General features: G+C 40.9%; 2 protein-coding genes across 3 annotated transcripts in view; both read left to right on the forward strand.

Annotated features, from left to right (window-relative positions):
• Positions 1–6,121, forward strand: part of ARFGEF3 (ARFGEF family member 3) — an 86,958-nt gene extending 80,837 nt beyond the window's left edge. The window contains exon 34 of the mRNA XM_053937929.1: positions 1–6,121. Within this exon, the coding sequence (XP_053793904.1) occupies positions 1–192 (192 nt within the window). The 3' untranslated portion in view covers positions 193–6,121.
• On the forward strand, positions 481–25,218 carry SMIM28 (small integral membrane protein 28). 2 transcript variants are annotated; one of them, XM_053937927.1, is made up of 4 exons: positions 481–557; positions 7,763–7,804; positions 17,421–17,660; positions 24,016–25,218. In XM_053937927.1, the coding sequence occupies exons 3-4, from the start codon at positions 17,550–17,552 to the stop codon at positions 24,412–24,414; spliced, it is 510 nt and encodes a 169-aa protein (XP_053793902.1). In that variant the 5' UTR covers positions 481–557; positions 7,763–7,804; positions 17,421–17,549; the 3' UTR covers positions 24,415–25,218. The 2 variants fall into 2 exon arrangements, with proteins under 2 accessions (XP_053793902.1, XP_053793903.1); XM_053937928.1 differs by lacking the exons at positions 481–557; positions 7,763–7,804 and adding an exon at positions 16,399–16,444.
• The last annotated feature ends 1,399 nt before the right edge of the window (positions 25,219–26,617 follow it).

Here is a 26,617-nt window from a genome sequence, read left to right on the forward strand (position 1 = left end):
GCATGGACCAACATGGTGTTGACAGTTCTCAACCAGATTCAGGCTCTGCCAGACCAAACCTTCACAGCCCTGCAGCCAGCAGTGTTTCCCTGTATCAGCCAGCTGACTTGCCACGTGACAGATATCCGTGTCCGCCAGGCAGTACGGGAATGGCTGGGAAGAGTGGGCCGAGTTTACGATATCATCATTTAAACCAAGCTGTGTTCTGTTGCAAAAAGCAGAAGACATTCAAGGTATACAGCAAAGAAGTACTTGGGGTTCATTAATTGCCTATTTGTTGGTGAGAAATTAAGAAAACAACGAGCTTGTCAATTTATATTGTCTGTCCACCTGAGATTGTGTCCCTCACTCACACCAGCAAAGGAGGCAAAGCACGTTTAGAAGATTTGGCATGGCACCAGGACCTGTCCCTAGATTAAGCTCCTACCAGAAGAGGTGCATTTCATAGCCTTCATTTTAATTCAAATTTGCAGCAGTGAGAGCCACCAGAAACTGCAGCAGAACTTCCACACTTGGAATTAGCTGTGAGTGCAACTGTCATGTGGGTGTCAAACCAGGTCAGTAAACCTATTTAACTTAGAAAATAAATAAATAAATCCAAGTCAGTGAAAAGGTGGGGTTACAGGACAAGTAAGAAGATGACATTTTTTAGGGTAACATCTTCCCTTCAAAAATTGGCATGAGAGAGGGTAGCCAAGATTGTTGTAGTAACTAAATGTGTCGCTCCTTAGAGAAAGTGGAAAGTGGATCCTTTCATTGCTCTTATGGAGTATTGCTCGAAGAGAAATGGCACTGTCAAGCTGCCCTCTCTGCAGCACCACCCTGGCTGCCTCTTCACCTATGCCTACAGCTGAGCATTTTGCCACATGTCTAATTCCCTCTAAGGGCAAAAGGGAAGTTTGTTTTGCTCTTTCCTGTGAAGCTGTGGGGAAGACACACCACAGCAAATACCAGCATGTGCCAGTATCCATCATTCAACTAAGCAGGGTAAAGTGTTCCAGTTTAAGCACCAGTGGCAGCTATTATTCTACTGGAAATTTGTGTTTGCTTATGTAGAGCTGCTGTAGCCAGGAACAACCTTATCACCTTCATTAAATGTAGCCTATCACTCCACTTGGAGCTGAAGCAAGATGGAAAATGGTATGAAACGGAGGTATATTTCCTGTTTCTCTCTCATTTCTTGTCTGCTGCTGTAAATAGAAAAGGGCAGATCCTCATGGAGGTACATCCCCTCTCCATGCAGCACTCCTATTGGGACTACCGCAATTTGCTGTTATTAATAAGAGGGAGGAGAAGGGGAGGGATTGACTATTGTGTTGTCAAATGCATATGTGATGCTTTTCACACTATACAAAGCAAGGTGTTACCTTGCTGCACAAGTTATGTCACAGCTGTTGGGACATTTCATCTCATACTCCCATGTGATATCATTTGTTGAAAATTTGTTGAAAATTAGTTGATTTTAATTTTGGGTGACCCTTAATGCTGTTCTCCCAAGGCTTTTAAAATATGCATGCCAACTAAATATACAGCTTCAGTCCCTGCTCCAAAACATCCTAAGAATATCATCCCTTTATGTAAGGCCTGGATTTTGCAAAAGCAACTGCTTTTTGCATCTTAAACCTGGAAAAACAGAGGGAGCCAAGAAGCTCCACTGAACAGCCATCTCCCAAGCTGCTTTGTTTACAAAGAGTCTGACACTACCCTCCTGCCTTTTCCCTCCATTGCCTACTTCCCATTTGTCACCTGCTAGTCTTGTGCAGGGAGTATTTGTCCTGTAACTTTCTGTAGTGCCAGTCATGCTGTTTCTCTTTATAAATAAAGTTCCTTTTGCTAAATTGTTTAAAGGACATAAAAAATTTGCAAAACCAGCTCTTTTGTATGACCTAATCCAACTTTATGAATTACTAATTTAACAATGTTTTCAATTGTCAATTTTCTCCCAACAGTCTTAATACTTCCTCCGGGACAGGTTAGATTATGCTTTGGTATCTGGGAAAGTAGTAGCATAGTTTGATTTCTGTTGCCATGTCTTTCTTATACATCTTTAGGTAGAGTGAAAGTGTGGTTACATTTTTTGTTAAAGTTTTTATTTAGCATTTATACAGTACATTTATTAGGCAACAACAGAAATCAGAATAATAAACAATATTCAAAGCAGCCACCTCTGATGGTTTTCATTATAAATGCATTGAATGGATGCAGGTCCTTGCTGTACTGATCTAAAACTAAAGCAAATCCCTACATTATGTAGGGGAAATAAATTTATAGCAGTACTAGTGAAATCATTCAGGACTACAGGAGAGGTCCTAGAATCTAGGAAACACCATGGTTGTATTGTGGTTGCAATACAAAATCCTTCTGTAAATCAGAAAGAAAAGCTTTAGGAGTGTCAATACCATTACCACCACCTCCCTTAAACTCATGAACACAGTATAACCTGATTAGCCACCATCTTGACCTAAAATGTAATTTCATTTTAACTATTTACACTACAAATACCACATTGGGAAATGAGGACAAGTACATTTGCTATGTTGCTGTTGGCCTGTTTTGAACTTCGTCCTTCAAATTATGCACTAAGTGCCCACTGTCACCCTCAGTGCCTCTACTTGTTAAGAGCCCTCCCTAAAAGGTTATAAGTAACTTTGAATAATTCCAGAAATGTAATTTAGAAGGAGGGGAGAAGGAATATTTGAAGCAGCAATTATTTACAGAGCAATTTACAGAGCAAAGTTCAGCATGTGCTGCTCTTCCTTTTCCTTGTGTGTATAAAATGCTAACCAGGTGAGGAGAGCAGCCCATGGCCACTTCAGTAACCACAACCATGAGATATAGAAGCAAAAGCTTTCTGATGCGCCTTAAAAACATAAATAAAAATCAGTTGGTTCATCAGATTCTCAGCAACTGCTAGTTTAGCTATAGACATCAGTAAGCCCCAAAGAGGTAGAATAAAAAATGTGTCATATCACCATTTCATAGGTCCTGTGTGGCCTGTTTCATGGCTCATGACTGCCAGCATGATACCTTCAGACCTCATAAAGCAAGCTTTTAGCCCAAAGGAGAAGTCTGCCAGAACAGTCCCAGGAAAAGAGGGCTGGCATCAGCCTGTCCTAAGCTTCAGAGGGGGAATTCCATACACTGCACACCCCAATCATGTCCATGCTACAGTGGCTTTTCTGCTTTCTGCTTGTGAATGAGGAAGCACCTCAGTCAGTAGCAGTAGTAGTCCTTGTATCCACGTGTGTATTCACACATGTATCCCATTCAAATCCTTACTGTTAGCTCTATAACCTCGTGTATGGCAGAATACTGGCAGCTTTACTGTTGAACCAAACATTTGAACCTTGAGCAAACCATCTGCACAGACCTGGGAATACTTTCCTTGTACAACTCCCAGCACAGGCAACACAGCTTTTGCCTCCTCACAGATGAAAAATTTCTGTCATCTGCGCTGTGGCTTGCTCATGTCAAGGCCATGCACAGTTTACACCTGTGACTCGTAAGGTGCTTTCCCTTTCAGTTTGAGCTTCAAGTTCTGTTTAAAACTTAAACCTTTATGTAAAATTCACTGACAAATCCTCACTCAGCAAAGATAAAACCCCCCACCTCTAAGTACAATGTGCGATCTTCACCTGTACTTTATATAGCAGCATCTCAATATTGATATCAACACTGCAGAGCCCAGCACAGCACTGGTATGAAACCAAGTGGCAAACAAGTTAGAAAGTAGAGTCCAGCTCCATGTTCTGCCTCCACTTTGTACCTTTCTTCACAGCTTGGGCCCACACTCAGAATGCTGAAGCTGTCAAAATCAATGGAAGTTAAGTAGCTAGGGATCTTTAAAACTCAGGATTCAGTCCTTGAATTCTTCAATCTCTACATAGGGGTTCACAAGTTCTCAGGAAAGGGGGAGTCCTCTAAAGTTTTTTGTGTCACCCTCTCTGCTGCTGTCCTCCATACACCTCCTGCTTGAAAAATCCAAGGGAACCAGCACACAGTCCCACACAACCCTCTGCTGCAAAACTAGAACCCTCACTTTTGCACAGATCCAGCAAGCCAAAGTGATTTATTTTTGACCTAGCTCATGTGCACAGAAGACTGTTGAGAAATTGTGCATGTGGTTTGGCTGTTGTCATCTTCAGCAATCCATTTTAGAAATGCCATTTCTCAGTGCTAAATTGTTTTAATTCACAAAAGAAGTGAAATGCTTCCTTTCCACCCCCCACCCCACCCTTTTATATTAAGATGTGTCTAAGCAGGCTATTTACTCATTACTCCAGTCACAGTAATTTATGGGAAGACCTGTATACTGGTCTCATCATGGTATATGACATGAAATAGGTTTTTTCCAGTTGCTGATCATTCCACAATTGTTCAAGAAGTAAGATGATACCATCAATTTACCAAAGGAAGTTTCATTTCTTTCAGTGTAAAGGACCAATTTACCACAGCACAGAAGCACAAATGTTGGATTTTATGCAATGTAGATAAAAGCATCTGGCAGCTAGCAATCCCTCTTCACTGAGCCTCTCTAATTTGAGCAGAGCTTCTATAGGGATATCACCAAAGGGTCTCAGCAGCCCTCACCAGCAACATGCCAGGGACTCCAGAAGTTGTACAACAGCAAGGAAGAAGTAATTTCCACTAATCCCTTCAGAATGCATACTTTATGTGTGACACTAATACGATACTAAACAAACAGTTTTGGCCAAACATTTAAAAAACCAGTAGTGCTGGCTTTTTAAAAAGAAAAAATGAAAATACACATGGCCTACGTGTGTCTACATCAGTTTTTTCACTTAGTGCTCCGAGGTCTCCAAGCTGAAAACTAAAAGCAGAGGGAAGAAGAAATGCCCTAATTCTGCAGATATTAGTAGAGCTATGCTGTATGATCCTGGATTAATGCAATAATGAGCTCGCCTGTGGAACCAGATCCCTCAAATTCCAATTTTTGGCAAAATCACAAGTTGAGGTTTGCATAGTCTACACTGCCACACTGAATCAGGGAGCTGAGTTTATGGAAAGCATTTTTGGTTAAGAAACATGGCAACAGGATCTATTCAATCATTTTACCCCAACATCCCACTTTTCAAAAGGCAGTTTATCTACTTCAGTAAATTTTGTCTGACTCCCATGGAGCATCAGGGCCCTGTTTCCTGTCCATGCATTTGGTCCATCTGGGCTGTGGTGAAGTGCCACAGTTCCACAAGCAGCAAGCTGCAGTGAGAGAGCTGAGCTGGCAGACAGGCACAGGTACACAAATTCAAGCAAGGGACAAATATCTCCTCCACAATCAGGCTGTGACACCTGAGCCCCCCACTCTGCAGAGGAAGACAGGACTGGATACCAAAGGGAGAACAGCCAGGAAGGGCAGAGCATGGTGGTGACAGAGCCCTGTAGCACACACTGTTTGCTAGAGCAGATGGGAGCACGGGATTGAGGTGTGCAATGACAACAGCAAGAACCTTCTTTCAGTTTCCCCCACTTCCTCTTCTCTGCCACTTTCTCCTCCCCCACTTTTGTCATTTTTGTGAGACTGCAAACATACTTCTATAGGCCCTTCAATTAGAACTGAAAGTAAGCCAAAGGGAGTGGACACTCCATTTCACCAAAGATCTAAGTTTTTTCTGTTTGAAAATTAAAAAAAAAAAAAAAATCAAATTTTATTTCCATGATGATGGCTGCCAGAGGAAGCATTTTACCACAAAACGTGATTCCCAGGACTTAATCTCTCTAGCTGTATATTCAAGAGGAGCCAATAGTACTTCTTAAGAGAGACTGTAAATTACCTTGTCAAACAAGTGCTTACATTGGGTTTACCTTCTGGTGAGTTCATTCCTATTTGCAATTCCTTGGTCTCATCCATGTTTCCTCCCTCTACCTTTTTGCTCTTCTTCAGAAGAACACTTCCCCGTGTCCACCATGTCCTATTGTGCCGCTAGCTTTGTATGGTCCTTGGGTGTCCAGTGGTCGGGCAGTCACTGTCAGCTGGCTTGCAAATTGTATTTTGTGTATATTTTATTCTGACTGAATTCTGAAATAGAAATATTTTAAAACAAAAAGTATAAACTATTTATGTTGCTTGTGTTGTAGAATAAAGATGCAAATGCAAAATAAATTATGCTTTGGTTTTGTCTAATGAAAGTTATTGTACAGTTCCTGATGAAGCAAAGGAATAGAGCAGAGAAAGGGCCTGAAATACTTGGTATGTACTAGCAGGAACTGCAATTTTCATGGATGACCTTGGGAATTTAGTTACTCTGAACTGCTATGTGTTTTTGGTGGGAACTGAGATCTAAACACTTACAAATTACTCCTACAGCACTTCTAGCCAGAGTCTGAGTTTGTGGGGTGGAGAAGAATGAAGCTACTGAGATAGTTAAAGGTGCAAGTATATGCCGTGCAGAATTTTGATGCATCTAGACAGGTGAAACATTTCTCTCCCCTCCTCCAGTATTCTCCCTTAAATGAGGAGAATACTGTTGGCTCTGATTTCATTAGAGATGGGTTTCTCAGAGCTCTCGTTCACAGCCAGACTTCTGTTGGGTTTTTAAGCTGGGCATTCCCTGAGCACAGACAGTTTAGATAGCACTCATCAGGTGTTCCCAGTAAACAAGTGCATGGACGCTGCAGTGTTTCATTCTACTAAAATGAGAGCTCAGCAAGGGTTCTCCCTGTCACCTACATCCCTCTTTTGATTAAAGTCAAACCAAAGAATGCTCCTGTTGAAAAAAAACCTTTAATTTAATGAAAATAATAAACACTTTCTTTACAGCAGTCACCCCTGCTTCTGTATGCAGCTAAAATTTAGGTACCGAAGGAGAATGGGTTTGCCAGTGTCCCTGTCAAGAGAATTGCCATGGGCTTCCTAAAAGCAGGAGTGTTTCAGCGACAAGACATAGCATCATACAGTAAACGTTAGGATACACCTCTCTGTGGTCAAGGATGTTACCCACAGCCCAAAAGCAAGTTTTCCACATAATCTCAAGAGGGAAAATGCAGCCAGCTTTCCACCTGGCCCCACTGGGGTCTCTGGGCATGGGCTCCCATACACTGAAGGACCATAAGGTCTGGCCTTCACTGGTTGTTACATAACAGCCTCATCAGCATGAAGGTTAAGAACAGATTACAAAGCGACCAAATGAGGTTTGTGATGCTTTAATAATCTTACACACTTCTGGCAAAAGAGAGTGTGTTAAATCCCAACCGTCAGATCTCATTTCATTCCAGGGAACTACCTTCTGCTGCTCCACACATCTCATTTAGATCCCATTAGAAAGATTTTCATTTCCTCCTAAACAGCATTCAGTAATGTGAAACAGCAAGAGAGTAAATACAGAAAGTAATGCTCCACTATTCCACTCACTCCTTACATGTACAAATTCCCAGTTGCCTTCCCACTAATGCTGGGGTCAGGCTAGCATGGCTTCTGCTGCCACTAGACTTACCTAGAAGACACTTGCTCTTGTTCTTCTGTCGAGGAGCAGAGTGTTAAGAACACTTACCAAAGAAAACAGCTGTCAACAAATACTTCAAAAAGCAATAAAGGAAATTTTAAAAGGGACTAAACCTTCAAAGGCATGCCATTGAATTTCAGACATCCTCTTCACTTCAGTGGGTTCACTAAACTCATTCATGTTTTCACAATCTAGGTTTATCACTGGCTACACAGTGTTAATCTGTGTTAAACTAAATGTTAAAAGCTCCCCTGATACCAAGCCAGACTGTTTCTTAATAACTAATTTTTATTTTTTGACAGGGTGCCAAAGGAGTCCCCAGTGTCACTATTATCATTTTACAGGTGGGATGAACTACCAAGCAAGTAAAAAATTTTCCTTGACCTCAAAACAGCCCAAAGTATCTAAACACATGCTCTGGCCTCTTGCTTATCCCAAAGTTGTAGATCTGTGAGATAATTTGGCAAGAGAGGAAAAAAAAAAAAAAACCAAAACAAAAAAACCAGCAGCAAAGATTGTTTATAGGAGGGGTACAGAAAGGCAAACTAGAGATACCAGTGGGTACTTCAGGTACAAGACAAAAGGGAAACACACTTTGGATGTAACAGGTAATGCACAGTAGGGTTGCATAGGAGACCACTGTCACATCTGTACCCCTAAGCACTCAGATTAAAATGGGACAGTATTTTCAGTAAGCCTGCTGGAAGCATGCTCTCCCCAGGCCAGATACTTCCTAATCAGTTTTCCAGATGAAGAAACCTTTTGATCACTGAGCAAACCTATGGCAGAAGTTGAAAGAAGAAGTAGAACAAGGCCAGGATTCTGTCCACAGAGCAATGTGAAATACAGGGTGATCTCTGATTTTGGAGCTTCTGGCAAAGAAGCTAGCATCAGGATAAACCTCTTAACATCTAATATCACTGTAAACAAACACAAATTGAAGTCTTTATCCAAATGCATGACACAGAGTGCTAGAAGAGTGCAGTCAGTATCAGATTTCAAAACTCAACAAAATCCAAAATAAATCAGAACACAGGTCAGCTAGGTCCTACTCTTATACTGAAGGGAAAAAAAAAAAAAACCCACCAGAACCCAAAATATTGGCCAACATTTTTCTGACTCCTGATAGAAATTCATAGGAATAAATCTTGATGACTTTTTGTTTTGCTTTTACAAGAGATTTGTACCTTTGCTGACCCTGTAATTGCTGGGAAATATGTATCCACAAAGGAGAGACAATACTTCTGGTTTGCCAGCTCTGAGAAAATATGCCCAACTTGAAATATTTTTCTTCACTGTGGTTAGTGTGACCATTTCTGATCTCTTGTTATGTTCATTCCCTACCACAGTCAAACAAAATTACTTAAAATAATGTGGAATACTTTTCTGCCTAGCATTTATAAATTATTTACTATGTTTTTATATGTTACATTATATTCCCAGCTGACCACCTTGTATTTCAAATGAGGTTCTTTGTTCCAAAGATTACAGGGAGAGCAAGAGATCAAAATAAAACTGGGTAAGATGCTGTACTGAAATCTATCCCTATAAGTAATTTTGCCTAGGAGGTCAAAAAAGACAAATTTTCAAGCCTGAGAAACAATATTGTCAAACATAATGAGAAAGTGAATAATGGTTTTGAAAAGGTATTGCAGTAACTCATGTGAGGAGAGGAAGGTGACAAGGCTCTTGGTTGGTTTGCTTACTTGCAAAAACAATTCATTGTCCCTTGAGAAAACAGGGGATTGGTTTCTGGGTAGAATTGCAATGGTGGCATCACAAGCACAAGGGCCCTGACAAAAATGTTCTCTTGAAATTCCAGCTGCAGGGTTGGTCACCAGAGCAGATCTTACATCTCTCTTGCTTACATTACCTTTTCTTTTAAAAGGACACTAAATAATTGAATATCTCAATGCAGGCCCTTGTGACCAGCCCCAAACCCAAGAGAATAAAGATTATTAGTTTGCAATGCCAGGAATGAAGGTTAAAAAAAAAAAAAAAAAAAAAAAAAAGGAAATATTTTAATGTAGTTTGCTAATTTTTTCTCACACATTTTCATTTTTTTAGGTAGAACTGTGCTGAGAGTAGGGCAAGAAGGATGACCACTATTGAGGGTCTGTTGGGATTGTGGGGTATATAGGGTATGCTGTGTTGTTCTAGACAACATCAGAGATCTGCAGTGACTGCAGAAGAAAAACAGGATGAGAAAGAGCAGCCTGGGACAAGGCACAAGTGCCAAATGACATCAATTTGAGTGTCTCTTTTAAAGAGTCTGAGCCATGAAACCAAGCCAGTCTGGCTGGACAAGCATCCCTCTCAAGAAGGTTACACCCTGCACATAGCAAAAAGTAATGGTTGGAGTCAAATAAAGCTTAAAAACCCCTAAACCCTGAAGAGCAACACCAGAACGTAAATGCCTCTAACCAGTCAGGCCTAGAGCTGCCCTTACAAGCTGGGCACATTGTAAATGCTCACCCCTACAGGTCCCATTGCCCCTTAGCAGCCAGCTGGCTGCTCCTGCTGTTAACACACCAACTCACTTGACACAGAGTGTGAGGAGGATATGCCTGGAAAAGGGGTGAGAGGATCCCCATCTTGTAGCAGAATGAAATAACTACCTCAGATGTTCTTTTCATTATGATTCCCTTTGCCCACGACTGCCCCAAGCAAAATCTACTTTTTCCTCAAAGAGAAAATCCACATTTAATCAGCCTGGCCTTAGGCTTTCCCCTCTGTACAAGTCTGAGTGACCCTGAAGCTCCACACAGGAACAACATTTTGCATGCAGCGTCAATGCAGCCCATGCAGGCTGACCTGGAATGCACCACGGGACAGACACCCTCTTCCCATTCCCTATCCAGAAGTGGGTCACTGCAGTGGATATTTTCTCAATACTCTCTCAAATGACAATATAGTCTCCTGAATGAAGGACTGCACATATGGAAGAACTGGTCAGATCATCCATTCAACCACACCAAGCCCCAGAGCAGAATCTTCTCTACATTTTGCTGCTGTTTTGACCCTTCTCGTACAATCCCTCACCTTAACATCAGTTTACTGCAGAAGGCACTTCCACATACGTCTGTACACCTTAACATCAGCATATCAGTCTTGGGATGCAGCTTGCATTTCCTAACTGAAAACCTGGCCTGTTAGTTATAAAGCTGACGCCGTTGAGCAGGACAGGAACGGAGAACTCCAGATCAGAAGGTGAAGAAAATGAACTCTGATTTATTTCAAATGTACCGCTTTATATATAGAGAACATTGAGAAGACTAATTTCATTGGTCTTAGAGTAAAAACATGTCACACCATTGGTGGGCAGTGAATGACGCACAGCGGCAGAACATATCTATAAACAATGTGAACAACAAGGTAGATTAGAGAATTATTTACATTCTTTCCCAACTGCTTCCCAGGCTCTCACCTGGTTAGAAAACCCTTTTCTCTTTCTCTCTGACTGAGCTGAGAATATCCACAATAAAGCTGCCCATGCTGAGTAGTGGTTCTCAGCAGCTCAACTGTCCAGGTATTTCTAACGTGCAATTATTCCCCTCTAAACATTCACATATCCCTCAGACAACATGTTTCTTTCAGGATGGGTTTGCCATGCCACTCCCTGCTGTCAGACTAAGCCTCTTGTTTTAATAAACCACACTTATGCAGGGTATTGCATGACACATTGCATTTTCTAATACCAAGATTCTCATTTCCAATCTCATGGCATACTTTCCACTTGCATCTATGTAAGCTCTAATGTCCCCAGCCCAAGAAAACTGTGGCAGTGCCTTTACCCCACTGTTACAAGTGTTCGTATCCTTAAGGCCTTGCACTGGTCAATTCTGAAATGTTTTTACACTGGAAACATCTGCTTGTTGTGTTTAACTCATCCCTTTCCCTCTCTGCCTCCTGACATTTTAATTTTCCAGTCTATTGCTCCATTTTAGGAGCTCCTCAGCCTTCCCCTCATTGTTTATAACAGGCAGCTTCAGCACCTACAAGGGTAATGGGTTTTTACTTATCCAGCAGACATTGCCCACTAACACACAAGCACAAAGCACGGCAGCCAGTCAGGACAGGTACCACACCGAGTGTGGCACAATTGATGCAAACGGCATCATAAAGCAAGACCAGCCAAGGGGAGTTTGAGCAGCTGCCACAGAGTCACACTCAGCAGCGTCACACAGCACCTGCTGCACCAACAGGACACCCCAAGGAGGAGGGCACCTGCCTGGGAGTCCCTCACTTCCCACCTGACTGGTGGGGAGAAGTTTTCCCTTTTCTCTGCCCCTTCAGGTATGCTGCTGTCCATGCATGCCATCAGCTCTGCTTTATTAGTATTTATTAACATTTATTATCATGCATTTAAGGCTAACTGACCTGCCTTTGTGTAACAAGGCTCATACCCTAAAACCTAGGCTTGACTGCAACTTTGCTGGCCAGTTGAACCATTAACAAGTGCACTTGAAAAAACAAAGTTGTTCTCACTTCTGCAGATTTGGGGCCTTTTTTATATACAAGATTTTCTTAATATATTTCATTCCTATAGCAAGCTTTTTTCTACAGGTTGCAGGAGAATGTATCTTCTCCATAAGTTTGAAGTAAAAGTCTTTAGGTTCAAATCAGGAAATTAAACTTCAGGATGTGAGGTCTGAATTGGAACTGTACAGAAATCGTGTTTGATTTCAAGCAAAACAGTACAAAATTACTCAAAGCCTCTCAGCTGATGTTCTGTTAAATAATACAGTTCATACGGATTCAGAAGTCCACAGACAGTTTCCCACCTGCCAAAGGCCTCAACAACTGAATACAACACTGAACAAGTGTATCCTGATTTTTCAAAAGTTTAAAGCATTTAAATAATGGCAAATGAAGCGTTACAGATTAATTGTTAATGATGGGCAATATCAGGGCCTCTCCAAGTCTGTAATCAGAGACAGTAACCTGTAAGAAGGTATGTTAATAACTACAGTTCTGCTCTGGAGCTGCACCTGGCTTTAAAGGGATGGCCAAGGACTTATAAGTTAATTTGCATTTTTTTCCACTCTGATGAAGAACTGAGCTAGTTTTAGAAGCTAGAAGAGCTATTGCTTCTCCAACAGTGCTCTCCTGAGAGTGGTTCTAAGCAACAATATCAGAAAGAATAATTCCTTTGGAATCTAGAGAATAGATTTTTGGCAGCAGATGATACCAGCCAAATCAGGCTATATAAAGATATGATCATTCTTTTGTATAAAATCTACTGTGTTAGCAACAAGTAGTGACACAGGGATTGCTGTACTTGGATACAGTCTCAAGAGATTTCATTCAGAGATTCACAATATTGTAGCAGAATATTGCATCAGTTTGAACAAAAAATTGAACACACCACTATGTGAGATATACAGATATGTTGAGAGTTCAGTATCTAAGGCCTGCCCAGCACTACATAAGGTCAACCACCAGGGTAAGCAACCTCAAATACAATGAGCAAGGTAAATCTTAAAATTTTATTTTTAAAAACTCACCTGAAGGTTAGCCACACATTCACATTTCTCCTTAGAAGTTTATGTCCTTAAATTGGTGTCATGGTTTAGGAATGGTACTCCCAAGTTTAGTGCTTCCCACTGAAACTCTGAACTCCACACCACTTGCTCACCTACCCCCTTTTCCCCTTCCCTCTCAGAGGATTTGAGAGGAGAATTGGATCCACAAAAGGCAAAGATTATGGGTTGTCTTTGGGTTTGGATTACGGGTTGAGATAAGAACTATTTACTAGAAACAGCAATGAGACAAGAAAATGAACAATATTGATAATGAAAGTGTACAAAAGGGAGAGTGTGGAGCTTGACCTGACTGCAGCCACACCACCCAAAATTGTTTCTTTTTAGAATATCATCCTTATAAAGTAGCAAAATGCTTAATTTCTCACTAAGCTTATGGCAACACTTTTAAAAGCAAATGCAACCTAAAGCATAACGTGGTCAGCTAGCCCTTCAGAAATGCTGAAAATAACCCAAATCACCAGAAACCCAGCCACAACATCAACCCCTCCCCCACTCCCTTCCCACTAAAACAAAGAGTTTCTATATTTTGGCTAAATAGGAATGAAGTGTCATACAGTGTGTGCTGGTGGATATACAGTCTTAAATAAAGTGGCAGACTTTTCTCTTAAATAAGAGAAAACAAAAATTCAGGGTAAGGATGACCAAATGTAAATGAAGGGGATCAAACATAGATTGACAGAAGTTACCAAAAAAGTTCCTAATAAAACCCCATAGCTCTAGGCAGAGCTATCTATCTATCTATCCATCAGATGGATACTGCTCAGCCACCAGCACTCTGCCTTGACCACAGAGCTTTTCAGGTGTTATCTCACTCACAGAACTTTGAGGGATATTCTGTAGGAGGCAACCCTGCTCTGGCAGCAGCCTGAGGTCTCTCCCTGGCGCTCTCTCTAATGACTTTGTTTTCAGCTACCCATCTGCAGCACAGGGATCTGGGATCAATATCTCAGCAGCACCTCCTGCTGCTCCCGACTCCGAGGGGCAGTGACAGTGTGCACACATTTTGTAGCAGGGTCTCCCTGCCTCTGATTTTACAGACTGTGAGTACATCCACCCTGTCCTCAAACACTGCTCTCCAGAACTGTGGTAGAGCTATGCCAACTTTTCTCTATCCTTTGAAGTAACAGTGGGTTTAGTAAAAGTAAAGCTAAAATCTCAATATAATGAAGATTTATCCAAAAAAGTACAAAACAGAATTGCTTAATTACCCAAGTGAGAAGGGAATGGACAGAAATTAACACCACTCCCACCTGAAGGACACAGAAGCACCTGCCAGCTGGTTATAGGCAAAAGCAATCATGTACCACCATTACTTCTGGGTAATCTACACCTGCCAACACAGGACTGCTAACAGTGGAACACCTCACCCACTAAAATTCTAGTTTTGCATTATTCAGATTAACCCTCATACCATCCCTCACAGCATCACAGTCATTCAATCAAGGAAGTTTCACCACCACCTGTGGGCAGCAGTTAAAGAAACTGGGGGAAGAAAGTATCAAGAAACTTGAAGGGTTGTCTAAGGCACTGTGGATATTGTGTTCCCTACCAATACTGGTGGCAATATAGCCTAGAATTACACTTCAAGCCTCAAACATCTCAGCAAATCAGAGAGATTAATAATTTATGACAGACAGTTTGATCTTCAAACTGAGCACAGTGGAGGTGCCTATTTTCTGCAGTGGCTTCCTCAGAAAGTCTCTCCCTGTTTCTCTGCTAGGGCATTGGGAGTGATAATACCAACACTGCCTTAGTTAAAAACATCATGTTGGCATTGTTTCACAAACCTTTACCAAACTTTAATCAAAGTCAGTGATGCCATTCCATGTCAGCTATTTTCTCCAGATTGTTTGACCTGGCAACTTCCAGATCAAACTATTTCAAAGAACAAAGCCAGTGGAGGAGGAGAGTAGGACACTTTGTCCATGTCAAGATCTGGTGTCTCTGAACCCAGACTACACTTCAAAGTGGCAAGCCTGACATCTGGCCAAGGGCTTGGAATTAAGGACAAGCCTCTTTGCCCCAGCTTTCACATTACAGCATGCCTCAAGCTACAACGGTATTTATGAACTCCGTGTGAGAAGGAAAAATAAGTGTCTGCGAGCCCCACAGGGCTGGCAGAAATCTACACCAGATTTGCCATCACAAACACAGTCTTGAATGGCTTTGTTTCAGTTCTGCACAAGAGCAGATCTGCTCTACAAAGGCAGTGCAGCAAACGGACACCTGACCCCTGGCAGCAGAAAGAGAATATCCCAATCACGCTCACTAATCTTTCTGCTGGGTCCACTGATGATATAAAAAGCCAGAGGGACAATCATTACTTTATATTCTAATTACCTGCCTGACAAAAGGCACTGCATTTCCCCAAATCCCCATTCGGCCTCAGCTCTACAAAGTTAAATCATTCTTATACATTTTCCAGAGGTCAAGTATTCAAAGCAGCACTTGACAAATCAGGTAAGTGAGTCATAAAAGTACACATCTTGTTTTTCTTGGCTAAAATTCATCAGCTAGAATCTAAGGATGCCAAACATGTGTTTGTACTGTAAGGAGACATATTTTTTTACTTCTCCTCATTATTCATGCACAGTCTCTAGGCAAATTTATAGCAAGCTTTTAAAAATAGCATTAATAATCTTAGGGGCTGCACTAAGACCCTAATTAAGATGGTATATGAATGTTTCCTGCTTGCATGTGAGATTATAGATTTAAGCTACACAGTCTCAAGGCTCCTTAAGGAATTAATTGTATTAACAGTGATTTGGGAAAGATGGTCATTATTCTTGCTTTTTTTACAAGGTGTTGAGACATCAAGAGAAATATTTTACTATTTTGACCTGTGACCTGTTAATCCATGTTTAGGACCTGGCTTCTCAGTGGACATTGTAAGTCACAGTGTAATTGCCCTGGTCCTGGTGGTTGGACACACTCACCACCTCTGAAAGTGCTTTCCAACTAGTGAGGCATTGAGGAAAGGAGGAGCTTTCTCAGAAGCATGCAAAGGCTTTGCTGAGGTGAGATTTCTAGCTTCACACAGGATCACCTCAGCAGAAACAAGAGTTCAGTTTCCAACAAATGATGTGGCTGCTTCAGCAACAAGACCAGCCTTTCATGCAATATTGTTCCACTGCTCACCTGGCAAATTCAGTAACAAAACAGGATAGATTTATCAAACTACCACCTCTCTTTCCCACAGCCATGGCTCACCTGCACGGTGAGTCCTTCCTGCAAGCTGCAGACACATGGATCACAGCCAGTTTTGGAACGGGTTCTTGCAGGGCCCTCCCACTAGAAATGGCAAATGCTGGCACCGCTGACTGCCACTGCTGGAGCTGCAGGAGCAGAGCCTGCCACTGCCAACTACACCTGCAGTTTTCTGGGAGCCGTGAACCAAAAGAAGAGTTGATGAAAAAAAGTCCAAGCAAGAAATAAGAGGTTAAGATTCTAACCCCAAGTTTCTATCATCAGTCCTAAACACAACTTTTGCTCGGAGAGATAAGCCTTGAGAAATCATAAAAAGTGCACCACAGTTGAACAGTTGCAGAGTTGAAAGGGACATTTAGCAAGAGCTTTTCCCTCTGCCCACAGCAAGGCAGCAAAAGACACCTGCAGCTTTGCAGCATAAGTTGCAGGTTGAGTCAAGGTTTAACTCAGGTTAAAGACTGCTCTCTTCAGAAGTTACCACACATCAGTGAAATAAGTTCATGTTTCTTTTTGTGGATAAACAGAGTCTTCTCACTGGAAACAATTGCCATGTAACGAGTAGCCTAGAAAGCTGTTAACCTGATTTAACTGAACTGACAACTCGTTCTTACCAGAACCAATCATACACTCCCACAGTGACCAAAGCTTTCCTGGCAGAGCTCTCTCTCTGGATTTATCATTAACATCTACATCCTAACACTGCTAAATAATTCAGTACAGCATTTAGCCTTGTGTCCTTGCCTCTCTACTCAGAAAACACTTTCTTTTCTGTATGCTTCAGCAACAGGGAACAAAACCCTGCCTGGATTGTGGTTCCACCTTGTGCTGTATAACTGAGGGGGCAATCTCAGTTACCCTTTCACTCTCAACATAGAAGCATGGGTTTTATTTCTTTTATTTTGTTGGAAATAGTATTTATTAGATAACTAAATATAGAGCGTTATTTATCCACATGGAGTCATGACCATGTGGGCTTAGATTCACATGCAAATTCCCCTTTTAATAATCCTAATGCAGGGAGTGCTCCAATCAGAGCTATCAGCCCCAGCTCCCAGATACCTGATGCCAGCTTTGCTGGTAATGTAGGCCACCGAAGCAAATCCAGAGAGATTGAGATGGAAAAGGAGAGAGGCTCTGAGATCTATTTGCTTGGCTTCCTGACGACGAGGGGGTGTCTAACTTCTTTTTTTTCTTTTCCACTGTAAAGGGGATGTCGTTTAAGAGAGATCATTAGCTGCAAGCAGCCTGGCTGGGTCAAGGCTGGGAGGCGGAGACGCAGTTGCAAGCAGCGAAGCAAGGTGGAGGCACGAAGACAGAAGACCAGGTTAATGAAAGCATGAGGTGGCTCTTGGGCAGCAGCTTGAAAAATTTTGGACATGCTGACAGGGGAAACTATGACTGGCTAAACAGTGAACCAGGTGGGCCACTTCTGGAAACAGAGCTTCAGGTCTGTACCCCCCTGCTCATCTCTGTGGCACGTCCTTTGACTTTGCATGTGTGTGTATGTCTGTGTAATGCCTCAGTGTAGAGCACAGAGTAAATCCCTGGGTATTGGGATGTATCAAAGCAGTACTGATCGATTACATAGAGTCGGAGCATTTCTTTATTGCTGTTAAGTCATTTTAAACACATTTATGGAAGAGAAAAACATTAGATAGAAAAATTTTGCTGGGGTGGCAGGTAAGGAAGTTTAATTACTTCTTTTAAGTGTAATGCATCCTTGATTTCCTTTCTGTTAAAGGCGTGTTTACGCTTTGCATCTGGTCCCGTGAAGCCTTTCTGCAGCTGTTGCGAGTCAGCCGCAGGCAGCAATGAACTCTTGTTCCCTAAGCTGTGTGCTGATTACTTCTGCGAGAGAGGATCACATGCAGCGAGTGGGGGGAGGAAAGTAGCCCCCAGAGATGAAAACACAGCCTGCTTTCTGGCTTTGTCTGGGATACAGCAAAAGGATTTCTCTGATCAAAAATAATAATTTAAGGCGCACGCACTTCCTCAGTACATGTCCGAAGCATGTTGCATTAGCAAATGAACTGGCCACACTACTCAGCCGATATAAAGTGTACTGTTGCTAAATAAATGGGGGTAGGAGTTTCAAAACAGGACAAAAAGTAGTCCTTAAATGTCACCACGATTTTAAGAAAGTCTGCCTCACTGGTAATGTTGCCAGAGTTAGAATAGCAATGGCAATGTCTTCACACCTTGAGACTGCTTTTATCTGACAGTGAGAAACAAACAGCATCACTAGAGTCACTTTCCAACAAGTATTTGAAGATTCTGTGTAAATCCAGGCTCACTTCTAAATTACCTGTCTTTACTAATGGATACAAAAGCACATAAAAATGTTTTTCTATTTGCCAGAGTTACAGGATTTTGCTTTTTACAAGCAGTAATAAATCTTCAAGAAGCAGGATAGAGCTTGGAAAAGAACCTATGGGGGGACCACACCCTAATGACTTCAAAGCAGACTTTGTTCCAAATCCACTTAAAACATTTCAGAAGTATCAGTTTCCTGATTCAACTTCAAAAGATATTAGTATAAATATTGTCTGTATTAACAAAAAATTAATTTAATGGAATTCTTAGTATGCTAGCAAATCATTAACAACATAATAAATCTTAGCACAACTCAATCACTTCAATAGGAATTTCAGTAAGCAAAATAAACTTTAATTTTTCCATCCTCACACAAAAGCTTCCTCATGTTTTGCATTATGAGGTCATTCCCTCCCAAGGCAGATACTACCCCTCTTTTGTTAGACACATAGCTCAGCTCCAAGCCCATTCCTTTACTCATCATGGATATACCACACAACTCAGCCACACTCTGCCTTTTATTCCTTTACCAACAGGCACAAGTAAAAGCTCGTCTTAACTGATATTGGTCACATAATCTGTAAGCTGGCAACTGTACATGCTCAGCATGTTCAAAAAACACAGGCAGACAGAGTACTAATGAAAGGCTTTACTCCTTCCAGTATGTGCTCAGTGGTTGGAGGAAACTGACCCCCTGCTTCAGTCCCTACAAATATATAAACAAAAGGAGGAGAACTAACAATGTCCAAACTATCCTACTAAGAATTAGTTCTGGGAAAACAGGACTTTTTAGAAATATGATCCCTTTTACTTCCATGCTCTTTTCTGCCTCTCTCTATTTTAAAATGGATATTTTCCCATATTTATGTGTCTGTAACTTATTTCATGCTGGAACTGAGATCCTTATTTTTGTCACTTACAAATCTGACAATAGATGCTTGTGATGACACAGGCAGAGCACGCTGATCTCCAATGAAGCAGCATCAAACAAAACCAGTCAATTAATAATTCCGTCAGTCACTTCATATGCCTGGTGTGGAAACTTTCAGATGTAAAACAGTAGAGAATTTTACCTTGAATATGTTCTGCAGCCATATTACTTTCAATTAATGAAGATTGAGTTTGATTTCTAGAAATTTTTATTTTCCAGTTCTGGCAGCTATTCCAGATACCTATACACAGTGGTGACTTTTCGAGTTCTAGAGCTTCAGCTGCAGAAGTTAGTTTTAGGCTAGTTTAGAACTAGTTTTAGACTTTCAAATTTTTTCTTAAAGTGACTTTTGATTCATTGTATTAAAATGATTCCTATTTTTAGTGTAATTTTTTAAATGCCTATTAGATTTTCCAATTCTTTATGTCAAGATCTTTGCAACATTCTTCAGTAGCCCTTTAGGCATTCATTGCAGAAATGGAAACAAAACTATAGAAAAAGAGGGACTAATATTGATCAATTGTCTCCTAATACATTTGATATATTTATATGGATATACATACAAGAGGTCCATCATCGTCCTTTTGGAACTATATCTCAAAGTAAAATCAGTCCATGTAATGTTTGGCAGGAGGCAGCATCAAAATGGAAATATAATTCCCTGTTCAGGTTCAAAAGATAGGTTCAGGGCATCTGTGGGGCAGTAGTTATGAAAAATTATTTCAGCTCAAATAATACATTATGTAGCCTACAAATTACTTCTCCCAGATAGGAAAGTCTTAAGATTAGCTGTGTTTAAACAGTTATGAGCACTCTGAAACACAGACTGAGGAATACTGGTCTTTATTGTCACCTGTTAACATACAGAAAAAGCATGAAGCTGAGTCAGGGGAGGTTTAGGTTACATATGAGGAAAACATTTTCATTCAGAGGGTGTTTGGGCCCTGGAACAGGCTCCCCAGGGCAGTGGTCACAGCACCAAGCCTGACAGAGTTCAAAAATAATTTGGACAATGCTCAGCGTTACATGGTGTGGCTCTTGGGGTGCCTTGCACAGGGCCAGGAATTGGGTTCAATGATCCTGATCAGTCCCCTCTAACTCAGCATATTTTATAATTCTATAATATTGCCTAATTCTTAATCCTATCTGCTTTACATGCCACTAATTTGCATATCATAGTAAAACACACTTACTGTTCTTCCACAAGTATACAGTAGTCATGAAACAAAAGAACAAACTAAACAAATTTATTATGTCTTCTTTTGCACACATTACTGAATAGGTAGCTACCAGACTCTGGTTATTGTGGTTAATTTGAAATAGAATAGGATAAAATAGGAGTAGTTCAGTTGGAAGGGGTCTGCAATGAAAACCTAGTCCAACCACCTGACCTCTTTACAGAGTATATGAGAATATGGGCTGCTTTGTAATAACCTGTGCAATTTTTGTCCAGATCCTACAGTGAAATTAAGTACTTGCAGGTTCAGGGCACTGCCTCTTCACCTTCAGAGACAGCAATAGAGGTGCAGAATTTCTGCAGACCATACCCAAGGGTCTCAACCCAGGCACTCAAACCAACGAATAACCCACAAGAAACACCTCCACTGATCTGTCTTGCGCATTCCCTAGAGCATTTGGTAGCAGAGACAGAAGAACAGCTCCCCAGGAGAACATTTGCTTTACCACACAAGCAGGCAGTCCTCTCTCTTCCCACAGTCTTCTGACTCAGTCACTGCATACTCTACACACCCTGCAACACGGTACCCTGAGGTATTGTGGTGTTCATCTCCTTCCCTAAGCAATCCATCACAACCCTCAGGAGGCACTTTGTGCACAATAATGTAATTAAAAATTATATGCGTTGCAGAGCAAATTAAGGATTTTACAGATTTCAAAAATGCTGGCATTTATTCAGGTTTGAGAGCTTGATTTTGCAATTTTAGAAGTAGTGCTATAGGTTACTCTTAGAGGGCCTTTAAACAAGAAGAGTTTTCAGGCTAGTAACCCACTGATACCCTAAGGTGTCCTTTTGTGGCTACTTCACAGACTGTTGCCATATGAGCTAACTCATACTACAAATAGTTGCACTCCTTCCATTCTTTTACCATTAGATGCAAACTGTGCCCTCCAACAATAATATATTTTGCACATTTCTCTTAATAGGTACTTCATTGCAAGGCCCAAGATCTCTGGGTTCCAGTCAAGGCTTTGGGGCAAAGTATATTTCCCTGAGACCCAAGACCATTTGTTGATTCCTTCCATCAAGCTTAACTTTTCCTTCCCTTCAGAAGTCCAGTATTTGTAGGAGGTCATGTCTTACAGCCCTAATTCTTGCCTGTGTTTCTACCAGCATATGAAGGATACACTGTCCTTGGCCATTATTTAACACACAAATATCTTTTCAGTGAAATTTCTAGGGAAGCTGCACTGAGTTTAAAAGATAATTAGGGCGTTATATACCTTTTACTAATCTCATGTAGGAAACACTGGCAATCTCACTCTCTGTCCTCACAAACCACCAGAATACTGTACAACTCAGATCCTAAGACCATCACTTAACCTGGATGAAAGCCTGCTTCCTACAAATTAAACCCAAAATTTAGACTTTGATTTTCAAAACAAACTCTTCACTGATCAGGAATAAAGCTATCATTATAAGCTCAGCTCTTCTCAATATTTACTGTAAGAGTATTGATAACATATCAGTATCAGTGAGTCTCCACATACATAGAGTACTGAAACATAATACTGAATGCTTTTTTCTCATTTTCTCTTGAAATGTTTTATGCATCTCATAAGGCACACTAAAAAAGCATTAACAAACTTTTTAAAAAAATCCCCTCATTTTGAAGAGATTATTTAATGCCTGCATTGGAAGAACAGCTGGAACAATTTCTTCCAATTCTGTTCTTTCCTGTCACTTATAGAATGGTCAGGTAAGACAACAGCTTGTATAGCCAGAAAATCTTTAATAAATAATAATCTTTAATAAAAAGTATCAAGAAATATAAAATAGTTCTTTAATATGCATTTTTTGGGGTAAAAGACCATTGGAGAAAAATAGCTTAATAGCTAACCTGCAAAGGTTTCAGTGTATTCTAAAATAACTTTAATGCATTTAGCTTCAGACCCACAATACCTTCGGGAAAAAACAGAAAAGCAGTAATCTTCCCTACATTATTTGTTAGGAGTCAATGCCTAATTACTTCATTTTTCTTAGGCATGGCCACATAATAATAATTTCGTAATATGACAACAAAGCAAAGAGGTTACAAATGACAGGTAGATAACTAGTTGAATGTAGATTACAGTGTGATTTTGTAGCTAGAAGAATGGCTGTGATTCCTGGAAGAATGAGAACAGAAAGTTTTTGTAAACTAAGAAGGAAACTCTGGAGTTATTGTCCTTTTCACAAAGCCTTTGCTGCAAATGGCCAGTTTGCATCCCTGCTTCCAAACCCTTTGAGGAAACAATCACTCAAGTTCTCCTAGCCTGAATGGGCACCTTCACTCAAAATAAAGGAAATCTGATCCATTGACCTGTTTAGCCTCACTATACAAATGTGAGAAAGCCACCTCACAGCATTAGTCAAGAGCTTACAAAGGGAATGACTTGATAAACAGCATTATAGGGTTTGGGTTTTCCTTCTGCCCTAGACTAGACTCTGAATAAGACCCAATTATTAGAAGATGGAGTCAGACTGGAAACATAATATACTAAATTTTAAAACTGAATTTAATACAGCATAAGAGCACAAATGGCTTTATTGCTTTTTCTCATAGCTTATGAGCCCAGTTAACATTACATCACAATTTAAAATCTGTGGGACAGAGGTCTTTTGTGCTACATTTTGCAGAAACAAAGCTGACACAACAGTCACAACTGTTATTTCTCTTACACCAGAAGTTCTTTTTCCATAGTTCCAAACAGGGAAAAATGATTCTTGGATCACTGGCAGAGCAAGCTCAAGAGATCCAGTCCAAGCTGTCCTGTCCAATAAAAACACTGTGTTTTATTTGGAACTGGCCTGTGAGGTTAGAACAGGTATTGTAGGCAATGGGCCCTGTTTGAAAGGGCTAGTTGTTGTAATATTTGTTCTTTGTACAGTTTTCCAAACACAAAGAAACACCAGATGGTGGATCACCAGCCTTCTTCATCTGCAATTCAATGTTCTCCCAAATTTTAAAAGCTCAACCGATCTCCTGCAAAGTTGACTGGTCCCACTATAATCCATGAGTAATAAAATGTCATACAAAATTGTGTATACTTCCAGGCTTTTGGGGTTTTTTCCCCATTGGAGACAGGGTTTTCTAAAATTCCAACACTCTTTACAACTTCTCTGGGTTGTAATTTGTCTCTGGTTGTAATTTGCTTTAATTGGCCAATAAGTAGAATTCATGAGTCTGCAAAACATACTGCTTGATTGATACTAGTGCAGAGAGAAAGAAATTTGGAAAAGCAACTGCTATGTCATAAGGCAGAGATGGGGAATGTGGTTTTGCTCTCAAATTAAGAGATCTCCAGGAATCCAACAGCCTTCCTATTTGCTTGGTTACAGAGCAGACAACAGACAAGTTCAACCAAAGACGACATAGAACCATTTCTGTGTATCATATTGCCTGCCACCATGATGCTCTTCCTGGCATTCCTGCTGCTCTTCCTGTACCGCCGTTGCCAGCGCCCCACTCAGCAGGGGCAGATCTTCAGCATCGACCTTCCCGAGGCTCTGCCTGAGCACGATGTGTCCAATTTCCTTTCTGCGCTGCCCTGGAGCAGTGAGCAGAGCTTCCACTACTCAACGCTGCTCCCTGATGCCACATTCCTGTCTGTGTGTTTGCCTCCATCATACGAGGAGGCCACAATGAAAACTTCTGTGGAAGAGGCTCACACTGAGCTCTCTCCAGACCCAGTGCCTCCTTATGAAGAGAGCACGCTGCAAACCAGCAGCGCCAAATAAACTTCCTACAGAAGCACCTCAGCTGAAGCATGCAGCACAAAGGTAGAACTGCTATGGCCTTTAAAATTTGTGAAAAGATTCCAAATGAGGCACAAAACCAATGAATTTATGAAGGAAGAAACTTGAAGTAACAGGGACTGCGTCTCTTCACCTCATCCTAGGATTCCCTACCTTCCATTTGTGGCAAGTGAACACACAGTGTAGCACGTCCAATCCAGACTGGTAACATGGGGATTCTAGTTAACAAACATGTCATGCAAGGATTAAACTTAAGGAAAGCTGGGAAGCTCTTCCTCTGTAATCCCTCAGCTACAATGAAATGTCAATAATGCTATAGATTCAGCAATCACAAAAAGGGCTTCTAGCACGTATATATTCCAGTTTGGGGTTTTTTTTCTATTTTATGCATTTATATTTAAATGAGTTTTTGACAAGCTGAGTCGCTCAGTCTGTGTGTGTTTACATCACATCGTTCTGCAGTGCTCTGGAATGACCACAACAGCTCTCAGGAAAGCAAATATATAACCTCTACAAAATTTCCAGTAACTGTCCCCAAAGGTTCAAATGTGCACTGTGAATAAAGGCTGTCTTTTCTCACAGTTGGACAATGAGGACAACCAGCAACCAGAGAAGACCTGATTGTTCTAGGTGAGGAAACCTCCATGCAAGAGCACACTCACTCTGTTGCTGCAAGCTGCTTGCCAAGGTCTGCAAGGTCCCAGCATTCCAGACTACCCGCTTGACTTATTTTCCAAGTCTAAAATAATAAACCATGGGACTTACTTGGTGCGGTGTGTAAAGGAGTTGGGAAAAATTAATAAAACCAAATGCACCAAAAAAGCCCTGATCTGTATTTCAAAACAGCATTATAATCCCTTCCCCTTCATCCCTAGGGCAGGATGAGGCTAGTTCAAGTGTGTTGGTGGCAGTGGTTCAGAGGGTTTGCTTATGCTTTCAGAAAATGATGTATGTCATCTTTAATTCTTTCTTACAGGTTAGCATTTTTGCTAGGTTGATAGATGCTCTTGTTACAGAAGGTGGCTACTACAGATCCTGACAGCCTCAAAAGTTATGCTGGCAAGCCACAGACAAATGTAGTGCCATGGAATAGCTGACACCTGCAAGGAAGAAACTGTCGTAGCAGCTGGTGCAGTCTTGGTGTAACTTACAAACCCAAAGGCTTGCACTTGGTGATTTCAACAGCTGTCAGGAGGTGTCAATAACAGCCAGTCCTGCTTTACAAACTTAGCACATTCCTTAAAACAAAAACAACACAGTAACAGAAGAAAAAATCCTCACTGTACAGCAGAAGAAAGGCCACTTTAGAGCTGCAAGGTTGTTGAATTTTGTGTTATGTCAACAGTGAGACAATCACAGTAACCAAATTGTTCATATCAAAACTGATGTTCCCACTCATACATTTCTCTTACAATAAGGAAAAAATATGCCTTTTTTTATTTAGAAAAGAAGGGTTATTTTCTTGAACTACAAATTTGAGATAATTCTTTTTCTAATGCTCCATTTGGGTCATCAAAATGAAGCAGCAGATGTTTTGGAAAACTCCAAATTCAATCAACCATTTTTCTTCTCAGACCATATCTGGGAACAGTTCCCAATATAACAGTTCCTGAACATGTTTGAAAGTACCATATTCTACTGTCTCCTCACGTTTTCTTTACTTCCTTAATATTTGATACGTGCAGTTGTTTCTAAGGAAAGCTGGAAAAATGCAAGAGCCCCAGACAACACACTTAATTGGAAAAGTGCTAAGGTTTGAGGTTCAAAGATAAACCACTTCTGCCTCTGGTGTTTGTATATTCCACTAACTTCAGGAGAATTGTACAGATATGCTTGAAAACTCACACATTGTCATACCAAGTTGAATATATTTTGCCTTAAGAGATCTACAGAGATCTACTGTGTTCTGAAATGAGTTATGCTGTTCTTCAGCACGATCTCTTGTTTGCCCTTAACTTGGGTAGAGCCTGATACTCAGCCTCTGGGCTCATCATTCTAAATTGCTCTCTAGTTACCTTAGTAACTTAGTTAAGAAAAATTTTGACTGGTATTTCTTGTGATCAAGACTGATACACTTCTATACCTAGTTAAGAATTGCTATTCTCTGCAAGAATATAGAGAGTGATTGTGTTTCGTGCAGTTTTTATTGGGCAACTCTCAAATCCTGCTTTAGAAAATAGCTTCT

This window comes from Vidua chalybeata, chromosome 3 (genome assembly GCF_026979565.1).
Source record: "Vidua chalybeata isolate OUT-0048 chromosome 3, bVidCha1 merged haplotype, whole genome shotgun sequence".
Lineage (NCBI taxonomy): Eukaryota > Metazoa > Chordata > Aves > Passeriformes > Viduidae > Vidua > Vidua chalybeata.